This window comes from Canis aureus, chromosome 2 (assembly GCF_053574225.1).
Source record: "Canis aureus isolate CA01 chromosome 2, VMU_Caureus_v.1.0, whole genome shotgun sequence".
Lineage (NCBI taxonomy): Eukaryota > Metazoa > Chordata > Mammalia > Carnivora > Canidae > Canis > Canis aureus.
This window is the reverse complement of record NC_135612.1, coordinates 42847317-42859573: the sequence shown is the minus strand read 5'-3', so window position 1 is coordinate 42859573 and position 12257 is coordinate 42847317. Positions and strand designations below refer to the sequence as shown.

At 42.5% G+C, this 12257-nt stretch overlaps 1 protein-coding gene across 2 annotated transcripts in view; it reads right to left on the bottom strand.

Annotated features, from left to right (window-relative positions):
• IGF1R (insulin like growth factor 1 receptor) overlaps positions 1-12257 on the bottom strand; it is a 303627-nt gene that overhangs the window by 55968 nt on the left and 235402 nt on the right. For both annotated transcript variants that reach the window (XM_077870111.1, XM_077870116.1), the window contains exons 4-5: positions 11253-11401; positions 8050-8194 (exon numbers count right to left, since the gene is read on the bottom strand). In XM_077870111.1, the coding sequence (XP_077726237.1) occupies positions 8050-8194; positions 11253-11401 (294 nt within the window). The remainder of the gene's footprint in view (positions 1-8049; positions 8195-11252; positions 11402-12257) is intronic.

Sequence of the window (12257 nt, the reverse complement as noted above, 5' to 3'; positions counted from 1 at the left end):
CCCAGTCAATCCTCAGCTTGAGTCTCATTAAGAAGGAAGCAAAAATTATGGTTGATGATGTTGCCAAAGCAGACTTGTGACACATTCACGAGGGAGTTCAGAGACAAGGATCCAGGACTACAAATGCCATTAATGAGTCACGTAGCCATAGGCAGTTCCCTTAGTACTTTGTGTAGCCATCCAGTTTCTTCATAGGGCTGGGGGCATGAACACACACTCATAGGACAGTAAGGGGTACGAACATGTGAACTTCCTGTTCGTTTTAGGAATCCAAGACCTTAATGCCTGGGAGGAGTCAACAGAGGTGCAGTGGACTCTGTCCAATCTGAGCCTGAGCCTAACCCCTCCACAGGCACTGGGCCCTATCCATGGGGTGGGAGCAAGAGCTCTGCCTCCAGGGTTCTGTGAGCCAAGTGAGTCCAAAGGTAGGATCTCTTAAATCAAGTTAGGCTCCTTGCTAACCCACCCTGAGGCCCCCGACACATTCAAGGGCATTGAACGAGGTGGCAAAAACCCCCAAGTCAGTACTATCTTCTTCTTAGGAATGTCACTCATTCCCTGACATATATTCACTGGAAACAGAACACAAGACATTGTCCAAATCGATCAGTCTTGGGATATGCAGTGCAAGGCCATGCGTACAGGTGGGAAGCGCTGGGACATGGCAAGGTGAGCTCTGCTATCCCTTAGAACCACCCACATCTACTCCCCAGGGCCAGGCTGAAGCTAATGCTGGGTGATCCAGATAGTCATACAAGTGAAGGTGGGGTTTGCAGCTAGAAACAGATGCCTCTATGTAGGCCCATTCTTGTCCATGAGTACTTTTCAGCTCTCAAGAGCCAATACCAACCCCAGTGTGTCTTGCTGCTCCCTGTATCCTCAGCTGGCCCCGTGGGACAAAACCTCCTTGCTAGTGCAGAAACCTCCAGGCTGGAAGTAAAGGCCAATTAACTAGGTCACACTTCTGTCTCAACATAGGATGAGGCTTCTTTTTAGTAAACTAATTTCACTGGCAGGGAACAGAAACCACACTGGAAATACCTTCTGAACAAAACATGCTTCTCCCCATGGAAGGAAGCATGAATTATAAATCAGGAATTTGATAAATGAATGGCAGGCCCACTGTGTGTGTGATTAATCACTTTGAAAAGCAAGATTATTTTTTTTACAGTAAACACAAACATTTTTTACAACACTGAGAAGGCCTGGAGCCAGGATACCAACATCAATAAAACCCAGGCATTATGGAGCCTCTGTGAGCGACAGAAAAATAAAAATAAAACCCTCATCAAAATAATAACCAAGCTATTCATAAGCTGTCTGTCAATATTGCTCTTGTTTTTCCATCCCTAGGTTGGGCCTGGCTCTCCCCTAATTCCCCTTCCATGACTGGGTGACAAGAGATGGTAAAAGGCAGAGACTTGTCTGCATGTTTTACACACACACACACACACACACACACACACCTTTTCATTGTTTCCTAAGAAAATGACTATATAAATCAATTACTCAGCACATGTCATTTCCTAATTGTTTTTAAGCTTACTGCCTTTACATTCAAGGAATATTTTAAAAAATTAAGTTGTTTATTTTTCTGTAGCATACACAGATGCCTGGGTTTTATAGATATCGGTATCCTGACTACCAGCCTTCTTAGTATGGCAAAATAAGTTTGTTTTTGTGCTTGGGTGGGACCCACCTGACAAAATATAGACCAACAGAAGTAGGTTGGAAGCAGTCGATCATTTCCTTAAGTATATCTGTATTTTATCTGTATTGACATTCTGAATGCTTAGTACATACTACACACTCAGGTGAGATATTTTACTGATAGCTCCCGGCTTGGGGCTGTGTTACCTCTGAGTTATCAACAACCACCCACCTCTCCACCTGCTCTGATGAAGGACAGTAAGGATATGAAAGCAAAGCAAAGCAAAGTGCTAGGGATTTGCATGGTGCACAGAAGACAACCCTGGGGGCCAGGGTTTGGAGCATCACATCTGTGAATCCAAAGATCAGGGCCCGAGCGAAGTCTCTACCACTTACTAAAGCAACAATGCTAGGCAACGTACTTATTTGGCTTCTCCCAGGCTGGGGGCAAAGGGGGTTGAGGGCTGGGAGTCCAGATGATGGGGATAGGAAGGGATATTTCCCCCACACTTTCAGCTCTTACTGACAAACTGGAAAACAAAAAACAAAATCCTTGCAAATACACAACTGATTATTCCCTTTCATTTCATAGAGGGAAAAGCATGGACTCTTTCCGGCTGTCTCTAGGGGGCATCAGAATCCAGCACACAGGGACTGTCTCCGCATTCTAGCAATCTACAACAGATACAGGATTTGGTTTTTTCACAGATGCTCACACCATGTTCAGTCTCCTCAAAATCCAATTTTACACCAACCTTGGGGTTCAGCAAAGGCAGGAATTTATATTCAAGTGGCACTAGGTATCAAACAGAAACTCAGAAAATGTTTTTGAGAGTTTTCTAAATAGCTTAATTGAGGTATAATTTACCTACCAAAAACTGTACCCATCCTAAGTATGCAGTGCCATGACCTTCAGTAAATTTTTGCAGCTGTCCCACCAGCACCCCCATGCAGTTTCTGAACATTTCCATGGTGTCAAAGTTCCCTCCCTGTCAAGGGTGGTCAATCTCTGCTCCTGCCCCCAGCCTTCACCAATCTACTTTCTATCTCCATAGTTCTGCTTTTGCTAGAAACTAATAGAATCATACAATGTGCAGCCTTTTGTGCATGGCTTTTTTTCCCAGTTAGCTGAATGTTTCTGAGGTTCACTCATGTTGTTATATTATTGTAGAATAGTATTTCATGTACCACACTTAGTTTATCCATTTATCTGTTTGTTTTTTAAAGATTTTATTTATTTATTCATGAGAGACACAGAGAGAAAGGCAGAGACATAGGCAGAGGGAGAAGCAGACTCCTCACAGGGAGCCGAACGCGGGATTCAATCCCCAGACCTGGGATCACGCCCTAAACTGAAGGCTGACACTCAACAGCTGAGCCACCCAGGCATCCCTCCATTCATCTGTTGATGGACATCTGGATTGTTTCCAGTGGGTTTTTTGGGGGTGGGGGTGGGTGGGCTATAATGAATAATGCTGTTACGAACATTCACATGCAAGTCTTGTGTGGACATGTTTTAATTTCTCTTGGGAAGATACTTGGTAGAGCCTGGAATTGCTGAGTCACATGGTTGAGTCTTTATTTTTAAAAGTCCCAGGGAAGTGTTAATATGTATCCCTGTTACAACCTAACCTTAGAGTTGCAGGAAGGCAGAATGAAGCACCAAGTGCTGCAACGTCAAGTGGTGGGGTCATGACTTTAGAGGTGCCTAAAATGCACCCAAGAATTTCAAATCTTAGAACTACCTCTGCTTTAAGACTTTTTGGGGCAATGATCCTTGGTGGCATCGAAGAATCCAAAATTTTATCTCATTTTTCTGATGCCATAAGAAAATAAGGTTGTCCAACTCAAGGAATTGTCCAGGTAACAGAAATATTCTGTTTTCTCTTCAAGGGCTTAAAAATAACTCATTTTATAGAAACCTTATACAGGTGTATTACAAAACCCATTTCCTTTTTAAATAGCAGGAAAACTTTGATTTTCTTAATCTCTAAGGTTATTACTCTAGAAACATTATACAGATCGACAGACTGAGTGACATCCTCAAGGAAACCTGGATGTCTGGGTTCTTATGGACACATAGATGAGCTCTACTCCAGCTAAAATGCTTGAATTTCATGTTTGGACAGAACTCAGTGGTTTGGGCTGCTCAGAAGACTTGGAGGTCCGTCTCAGTTCCAGTTTGGAAAGCCATGGTGGTCAGTTACAAAGGATCCCTGTATTATGAATTTGTCTGTTCTCCATCAAAATGAAATGCTATAAAACTCCAATTCTATTGAACCAAATGGAGGCACTTATTTATGTTCTCATTGGCTACAGAAGTTCAAGAAAAATAATACCTTTAAAAATATTTATGTATTTGAGAGAGAGGACAGATTGAGGGGGGGGGGGAAAGGAGAGGGAGGGGGGAGAGGGGAGAGAGAGAGACAGAGAGAATGAGCTGGGGGGAGGGGCAGAGGGACAGGGAGAAGTAGACTCCCCTCTGAGCAGGGAGCCCAACATGGGGCTCGATCCCAGGACCCAGAGATCATGACCTGAGCTGAAGGCCAATGCTTAACTGACTGAGCCACCCAGGGGTCCCAAGAAAAATCATATTTTAAGGCAACAGTGTGACAAGAAAATATTTAGGAAAAAAGGCCTAGTGCTTTGGGGATTCATATATGAGAAAAAGAAGTAACAGGACATAGTAGTGGTATCCAATCTTAGCTACACAGTGAAATTACTTTTTTTGGGTTTTTGAGAAAAATCACTGATGCCTGGATCCCACCCCCCAAACATTCTGACTGAATTGGGAATGAGACTTGGGTTATTGGGATTTTTTTTTTTACCTGTCCCCACCCAATATGGTTCTAATGCCAAAGTTTGGGAACCACTGAGATAAAAGTCATCTTGGCTTAAACCAAAGACGCACAGAAATGAAATGTCCGGGCAGCTTTGCTAATACTCCTTCAACTCAAAAGCCTTGAAAACATTCCATACCTAAATTATAACCTCCACGCCTGGGTGCATAACACCTTACGTAATCTAATACCACCAACCTCTCCAGCATTATTTGCCAGACAGGTCCCAGGATGCCCCAACTCGCTGCCTTTGCTCTTGCTGCCCTATCCTAAACTGCCTTCTTCATCCTCTGCTTTCTGAGTATTTCTGAAAACCCTCTGAGGCCCATCTCAAGTGCCACCTCTTCTTGAAAGCCTGTGGGATCTTCTTAATCAGATTCCCTGCCTCTTTTTCATGCTCAGAGCACAGTCCTTTTCTTTCCCTCGTAGCTCCTTGCAAGTTTCGCTTTGCACAGTTGTTGGCATTTATCTATTTATCACACTCCTTTCTTCTCTGCCTCTCCCGACTCTTCCCTCCTTGCTAGAGTGAGGAGGGCTGGTCAGGAGATGGAACTAAGTCTCTTTCCTAAGTCTGAGGATGCAAAATAAAGAATGGAGTTATTGCTACCAGTCACTTCAGATACAAAGAGCTATGGCAGTGTTCATCACAAGTAAGGATGATTTATACCTTTTTTGGTCATGGGTGAAGAAGGCAGGTGAAAGAACCCAACTCCCACCAAGTGGGGCAAGATTCTCAAGCACCCCAGCTAAAGAGAGGGCCTCTAAGAAGCAACATGCAGGAAGGAAAGGCTGGAAGCCGAGCACCCTCAGAGCTTCAAGGGCCACTGATTAGCAGCAGGGTATGAAAACCTAAGGCCCATTTGCCCTCCCTTGTCATCTAAAATGTTAATGGCAGGACAGGGGCCTGAAGCCTACTTGGACATGGAGGAGTTCCAAACACCTAAGCAATAGCAGGCATCCTTAAAGAGCCTCCATTGGGACTTGAGGTTTTATACAAGTTTCAAAGAATGAGAAATGCATCTTAAATATCCTTGCACATAAAAATTAGTCTTAGTTCTCAGCTACATTCAAGGGTTTAGTACTTTTAAGTTAACACATGACTAAAAGGTAATCCCACTGTGTAATCATTCTTAATAAAAATTAAACTCTTGGGGTGCCTGGGTGGCTCAGTCAGGTGAGCATTGGACTCTTGGTTTCAGTTCAGGTCACAATCTCAGGGTTGCGAGATACACCCTTGCTTTGGGCTCAGTGCTCAGCATGTAGTCTGCTGGAGATTCTCTCCCTTTCTCTCTCCCTCCCTTTCTGCTTATCTCTCTCTCAAATCAATCAATCAATCAATCAATCAATCAATCAGAAAAATCAAATTCTCCTTCCAGCTTTCCCTTCTAAGTCTATCACTTGTTCAGCCTGGAAAAAGAAAACGTGCATTGTGTTAATCAGCAGAAAAAGTTGCAAATACTGGTCTGCTAAAAAAAAAAAAAAAAAGAGTGCTTATGAACACGAGGGACTCTAGAAACACAAGCCTACCTGGAGAGAAAAAAAAAATTGCTAAAAATCACTTTAAAATTTAATACAACAGGGGCACCTGGGTGGTTCAGTGGTTGAGTATCTATGTGCCTTTGGCTCAGGTTGTGATCCTGGGGTCCTAGGATCAAGTTCCATATCAGGCTCCCCACAGGCAGCCTGTTTCTCCCTCTGCCTATGTCTCTGCCTCTCTCTGTGTCTCACATGACTAAATAAATAAAATCTTTAAAAATAAAATAAAATTTAATACAATGAATGAAAACCATCACCTCAAAACAGCAGAGCCCCAGCTTGCCATGTAAGTGACTTGGGACACTCTGGGGCTGGGCACAGTGGAGGCCTCCTTGGATTTGCAAGGAGAAAGAAGTTTTTTCTTCTAGAGAATCAGTGTTCCCGGTGGGGAGCACAGTGTGCTTTTCAAGGATGGAATGAAGAGCTGCCCTCTTTAGCTGTATCAGATGATGGAATTTTAAGAATTTAAGACTGACCATGAGTTAGTCTGAGAAAAGCAGGGAGGCTGTAAAGAAACCCTTATGGGGTAACTTTATCCAGTCGGGGTAGATAAATCAGCAAGGACAACCTTTCCCATGACCTTCTCACCTCTTTCTTTCCTAAATTATTTCCCCAAATTCTCTTTGGAAGGAATTTGCTCATTAATGGATATCTCTTTTTATTTCAAAACTTAAATACTGGCAAGAGCTGTATTTAAAGGAAGTATGAAGAGAAAGGTATATATGCAGAGGTACACACGGGCCAACTGCTGGAAAGAAACCATAGCAATAAGCACCAGCTCTTATTTATCTTGTGGTGAAAAGTCTCTGGCTAGTTTAAAATCCCTATCACATAGCATATCTTAGCAGAAAGCAAAAATTCTGCCAGTGGTGTAAATCCTATAGGCTAATCAATAAAATAATTTTGTCAATTAAGATTTCCTTATAACAGGGATTCCTGGGTGGCTCAGCAGTTTGGCGCCTGCCTTTGGCCCAGGGTGCAATCTGGAGTCCTGGGATCAAGTCCCACGTTGGGCTCCCGGTGTGGAGCCTGCCTTTCCCTCTGCCTGTGTCTCTGCCTCTCTCTCTCTATGTCTATCATGAATAAATAAAATCTTAAAAAAAAAAAAAAAGATTTCCTTATAACAAAATAAACTATCCACATGTCACAAATTCACATGTAATTTTTGACATTCTCCAAACCTAACTACTAATAGTCTACTGTTGACCAGAAGTCTTATGATAACATAAACAGTTGATTAACATACTTTGTATGTTATGTGCATAATATACTGCATTCTTACAATGAAGTCAGATGGAGAAAATATTATTTAGAAAAATTATAAGGAAAATACATTTACAGTCTTACACTGTATTTATCCAAACAAAACAAAATAAGTGTTGAAGTGGACCAACATAATTCAAATGATGTTGTTCAAGGGTCAACTGTATTTTCTTTTTTTTTTTTTTTTAAGATTTTATTTATTTACTTATTTGAGAGAAAGAGAATGGTGGGGGGAGCAGAGGGAGAGGGACAAGCAGACTCTGCTTTGAGCGTGGAGCTCAAGATCCTAAGATCATGACCTGAGTCAAAATCAAGAGTCGGACATTCAAACAACTGAGCCCCCAGGAGCCCCTGTGATTTTTTTAAAAGATGAAATAGTTTTACATAGTATATAGCATCCTGAGGATAAAAGTCATGTCATAAGCACCTGAGACCCATTCCTATTGCTCTTGGCAAAGAGAACCCCCACTAGCACCCCTGTCTCCTGTTTCCATGGTCACAGTCAGACACGCAGCCCTTGGCTGATGGGTCACAACACCACTTTCCAAAACAGCAATATCCCAACAATAGAGAATCACAGCTGCACGGGATTCTGCCCAAGGAGGTGGGCCATCACACAGGTAGCACCAGCCTTATCTTAACTTCTTCCTTTCTTCTTCGTAACAAGAGAGAGCTCTAACCTTAGTAATGCAGAGTTTTAAAAGCATGCAACTTGTTTTGTAATAGGAGAATGTCAGCTCAGGAAATCTGGAGCACTCACCCCTCCAGCTGTTCCTCTCCTAAGATCTGGCGAAGGTTTTTTAGGAAGGACAGGGAGACCAAGGCATGGGAATGGCGGATCTTCACGTAGCCTGTCACCACCTCGATGAGCCCCATGAAGTTCTCCAGCTCTGAGGCAATGTTATCTGTACAAAGAGGGGGCCATGTTAGTGAGCGTTCGTGTAGCATAAGGTTGACACATTTGGTTTCTCACAAACATGTCTAGAGATTGATTCCGTGGCAGGACATGGTTCCACTGAGGCTCAGGCTGCTGGCACAGGACCTGCCATCTCTGTCAAAAACATTCTTCCCTGGGCTTGACTTTCACCAACCTCTCTTGGGACAGGGCCCCTCAGAGGCAGGGGAAGGAGACTTTCCAGAAGGCTGGGTACTGTAGCTCCCAGGCTGATTAACCGAAGGCAAAATCATAAATACCAGGCTGCCAATTAGCTAAGGCTGACAAATCTAGGGAACGTCTTTTAATACACTCTGTCAACAGACAGCACTGCCTCCCCAATACAAGGGCATGACTAAATGAACAACATTTTCTCGATCTCATTAGGAACCGCCTTTGCTGCATTTCTAGTTTCTAAGATACAGAGATCTATATTTAAAGAGGCTGTCTCACTAAGACTGGAAGAAAACACAACAAAATGTTAACACACTAGGTTATCTGCCAGCGATTTTTATTTTTTTTTCTTTTTAGAGATTTTATTTATTCATTAGAGACACACAGAGAGAGAGAGAGAGAGAGAGAAGCAGAGACACAGGCAGAGGGAGAAGCAGGCTCCATGTGGGGAGCCCGACATGGGACTCGATCAGGAATCTCCAGGATCAGGCCCTGGGCTGAAAGGCGGCACCAAACCTCTGAGCCACCCGGGCTGCCCTCTGCCGGCGATTTTTCAAAATTCATTTCTGTGCTTCTAAGTTTTCTATGATGCACATGTATGATTTTCCTAACAAGAGGACAGTTGGAAAATAGTTGATAATACTACATATGTGAAAATAACATAAAATCTTCTTTTTTTAATAACATAAAATCTTAAAAAACAAAAACAAAAACAAAAACAAAAACAGGGGCAGCCCCGGTGGCGCAGTGGTTTGGCGCCACCTGCAGCCTGGGGTGTGATCCTGGAGACCCGGAATCGAGGCCCACATCGGGCTCCCTACATAGAGCCTACTTCTCCCTCTGTCTGTGTCTCTGCCCCTCTCTCTCTGTGTCTATTAATAAATAAATAAAATCTTAAAAAAAAAAAAGCAGGTGGGTAGCTTAGCTGGTTAAACATTTGCCTTCGGCTCAGGTCATGATCTGAGAGGGTCCTGGGATGGAGCCCCATGTGGGGCTCTCTGCTCAGCGGGAAGTCTCTTCTCCCTCTGCCCCTCCCCTTCTTGTGCTCTCTTCAAATAAACAAAATCTTAAAAAAAAAAAAAACCAGCATAACATATACGCACTGTATTTCCCATAATCCTGTTTAGCCTGTCTTTTCCTTGTAGTAAATAAAGAATATAAACTTCAGTTCAACTTATGCCAAAATTATAATAAATACCATAATGAATTTAGTATGGTTCAACTAATGGGATTTTATTGTATATGACTTGTTGAAGGCTTAATGAGAGGTTCTATTTTGCTCTGAATTGATAAAAATAAAAGAATAAGGGTGCTGTCTTGGAGGGCAGGGTACTACTTTTAACGTATAGTTTAATGGTTTTCTAGAAGAAACTCAAGTTATAAACACTAGAAGTTGCCTGTGGTTGATATTTCAAGGAAAAGATCATGAATTTTAAATGTGGGGCAGGATGTATGCCGTAGTTAAGGCTAGGGATGTCCTTTTCAATGAGATGTCTTTATCACTCTACATCCAGCTGATTTCTCCCATTGGACATAAACAGGAAGACAGATTTCGTCACCAACATGAATATGTACTGATTCCTTCCCAAATTATACTTCTTCGTGGATTTAATTTGTGGATTAAATGTTTATCTTCAGGCTATGAACACTTAGGAAAAAATAAGGGGTAGGTATGAGGTATAGGTACTCAAAGGGTTTTAGGGATGCAGGCATCTTTTTAAAAATTAAGAAATCTAGTAAGAGCAAAAGGGCCAAAACTTCATTATTTATTCATTTTAAGTTGGCTCCAAGCTCAGCAAGGAGCCCAATATGGGGCTTAAACTCATGACCCTGAAATTAAGACCTGAGCTGAGGTCGAGAGTCAAATGCTTAACCAACTGAGCCACCCAGGTGCCCAGGAATAAAATTTTAGAAGCATCATAAGGGTAAGAAAATTCTAGCCACATGGAAGCAAAGTTATCTCTGTGGTGGAGGGGTGAAGGGAGTTATGAAAAATGAAGAGTATCAAAAAATCCAAAAGGACTGAACACAAATGTGTTTTTGCCATCTGTAAACCATAAGAGCATAGCTTATTCACCAAACAAACAGTATTAAGGAAAAGTAAATTCAGAGAATAAATAAATCACTCATTTTTCCCCCTCAAATTAAAAATTTCTCTGCAAAAGGATTTAGGAAAAAAAATCCTTTCAACCTCCAGGTCTCCTTACTGCTTTTATTCTAGGTTATGAAACTATCATTGGTTCCTTGACTGAGTAGTCCCAGGGGTGGAGAATTTAAGGCTAGAAGCCATCGTTAGTTTAAGATCAAAAAGGGTTGAAGCTTTAAATATGTGATGACACATGCTAGTATTTTTTGAGGGTAGTCTCCGAAGTAAATGTAGAGATTAACCATACTTTGGGCTTCACAAAATTTTAAAGCAGTATCATTAAACTCTTTCCTTTGCTCAGTCTCAATACCTCCAAGTAATCAAAACTCTTTAGACCTGAAGCCACATGGCTCTGGCCCCAGCTAGAGGCTGCTGAGTCACACCTTTGATCCACCAGCTTCTTTTGGGGCTCCTATGTGTTAGGATGTGCATCTCCTGCATAAGATTGGACTAGCAGAAAGATGAGTGATGACCCTTGGCGCGAATAAATGCTGAGTCAATGGCTACAAAATAGACTCTCTTTCAATCTGTTGTTGTTGTTTTCATCTTGGAGGGAAACTCAAAAAAGAGGTGTTGAGCATGAGGCTCACGCACCATGTTGTTTTTCTAGGCCTGCACTTCAGTTGTGAGTCGTGGGTGGGAGATAAAAGCATCAACAAAAGAAAACCAAGAGATCCAGCCATCTCTTCCAGGGGGATGGAATACTTACTGCCTCGGCGGATATTAATGAGCAAATTGCCCTTGAAGATGGTACATCCTTGGAGCATTTGAGCAGAGGTAACAGAATCAATGGTCTTTGTTTTCTTTTCTTCCTCACAGACCTTGGGACAAGGACCTTCACAAGGGATGCAGTACATGCTGTTGAAGATAAAGAATCAAACAAAAAACAGAGGATGCTATGCTCCTTGCATTAAAAAAATCATGGAGATAATGTTTTTATTCTAAGTTGTTTTTATAGCACACATTACCAAAAGCAACTGTTTTGAAGCACTCAAGTGGGCAAACTGTATCTCATTCTGAAGCTACCCCAGGACAAGCCATTCAAACTGTAACCAAAGGAAGAAAGTGCTTACAAAGGAAGAGCATATTTCTGTTTCCAGACAAAATCTGTGATGCATCCTTAGGGCATGTGGTGTATCATAGGCTGTCGGCTGGTGAGCCAGCTGGTTCCATGTGGGAGAAACAGCCTTGAAGAAAGGACACAGTGGTGGCTCCTCAGGCAAACAGGGCTACTCTCTAATGCTGTGGCTTTGCCCGGGACACCCTGGAGGAGCAGCTGGGAGACTGGACAGGAACAGCAAAGGGTCGTTGGTGTCTTTGCCACTGGACAGGAGTCTGGCTCTTGTGGCCAACATCCCAGCAGAACCCAGGGAGGAGGTTCAAAATACAGGTGGAATAACACAGACCCATTATTGTCCTGCTAAAGTACAGCAGAAATTATTTCTCAACAGTGTTTTGCAGAAACTTGCATATTGATTGGAGAGTTATTTTCATGCATTTGCACTGAAAGCAAGGAACTTCCATTACTTGGTCATGAGCCAAAAGGGTCCAAACACTTTCCCAAACATGATGCAGACCTCCAGGAGTCAGGGATTAGAGAGTGAGCTTGGCATTTCTCCAGCTTCCCTACCATCATTTAAGAAATAGCAGACAAAACGCTAATCTGGCTGCTGAACCACAAGACCCAGGATCAAAGGTGTGTTGATTTCCAAAC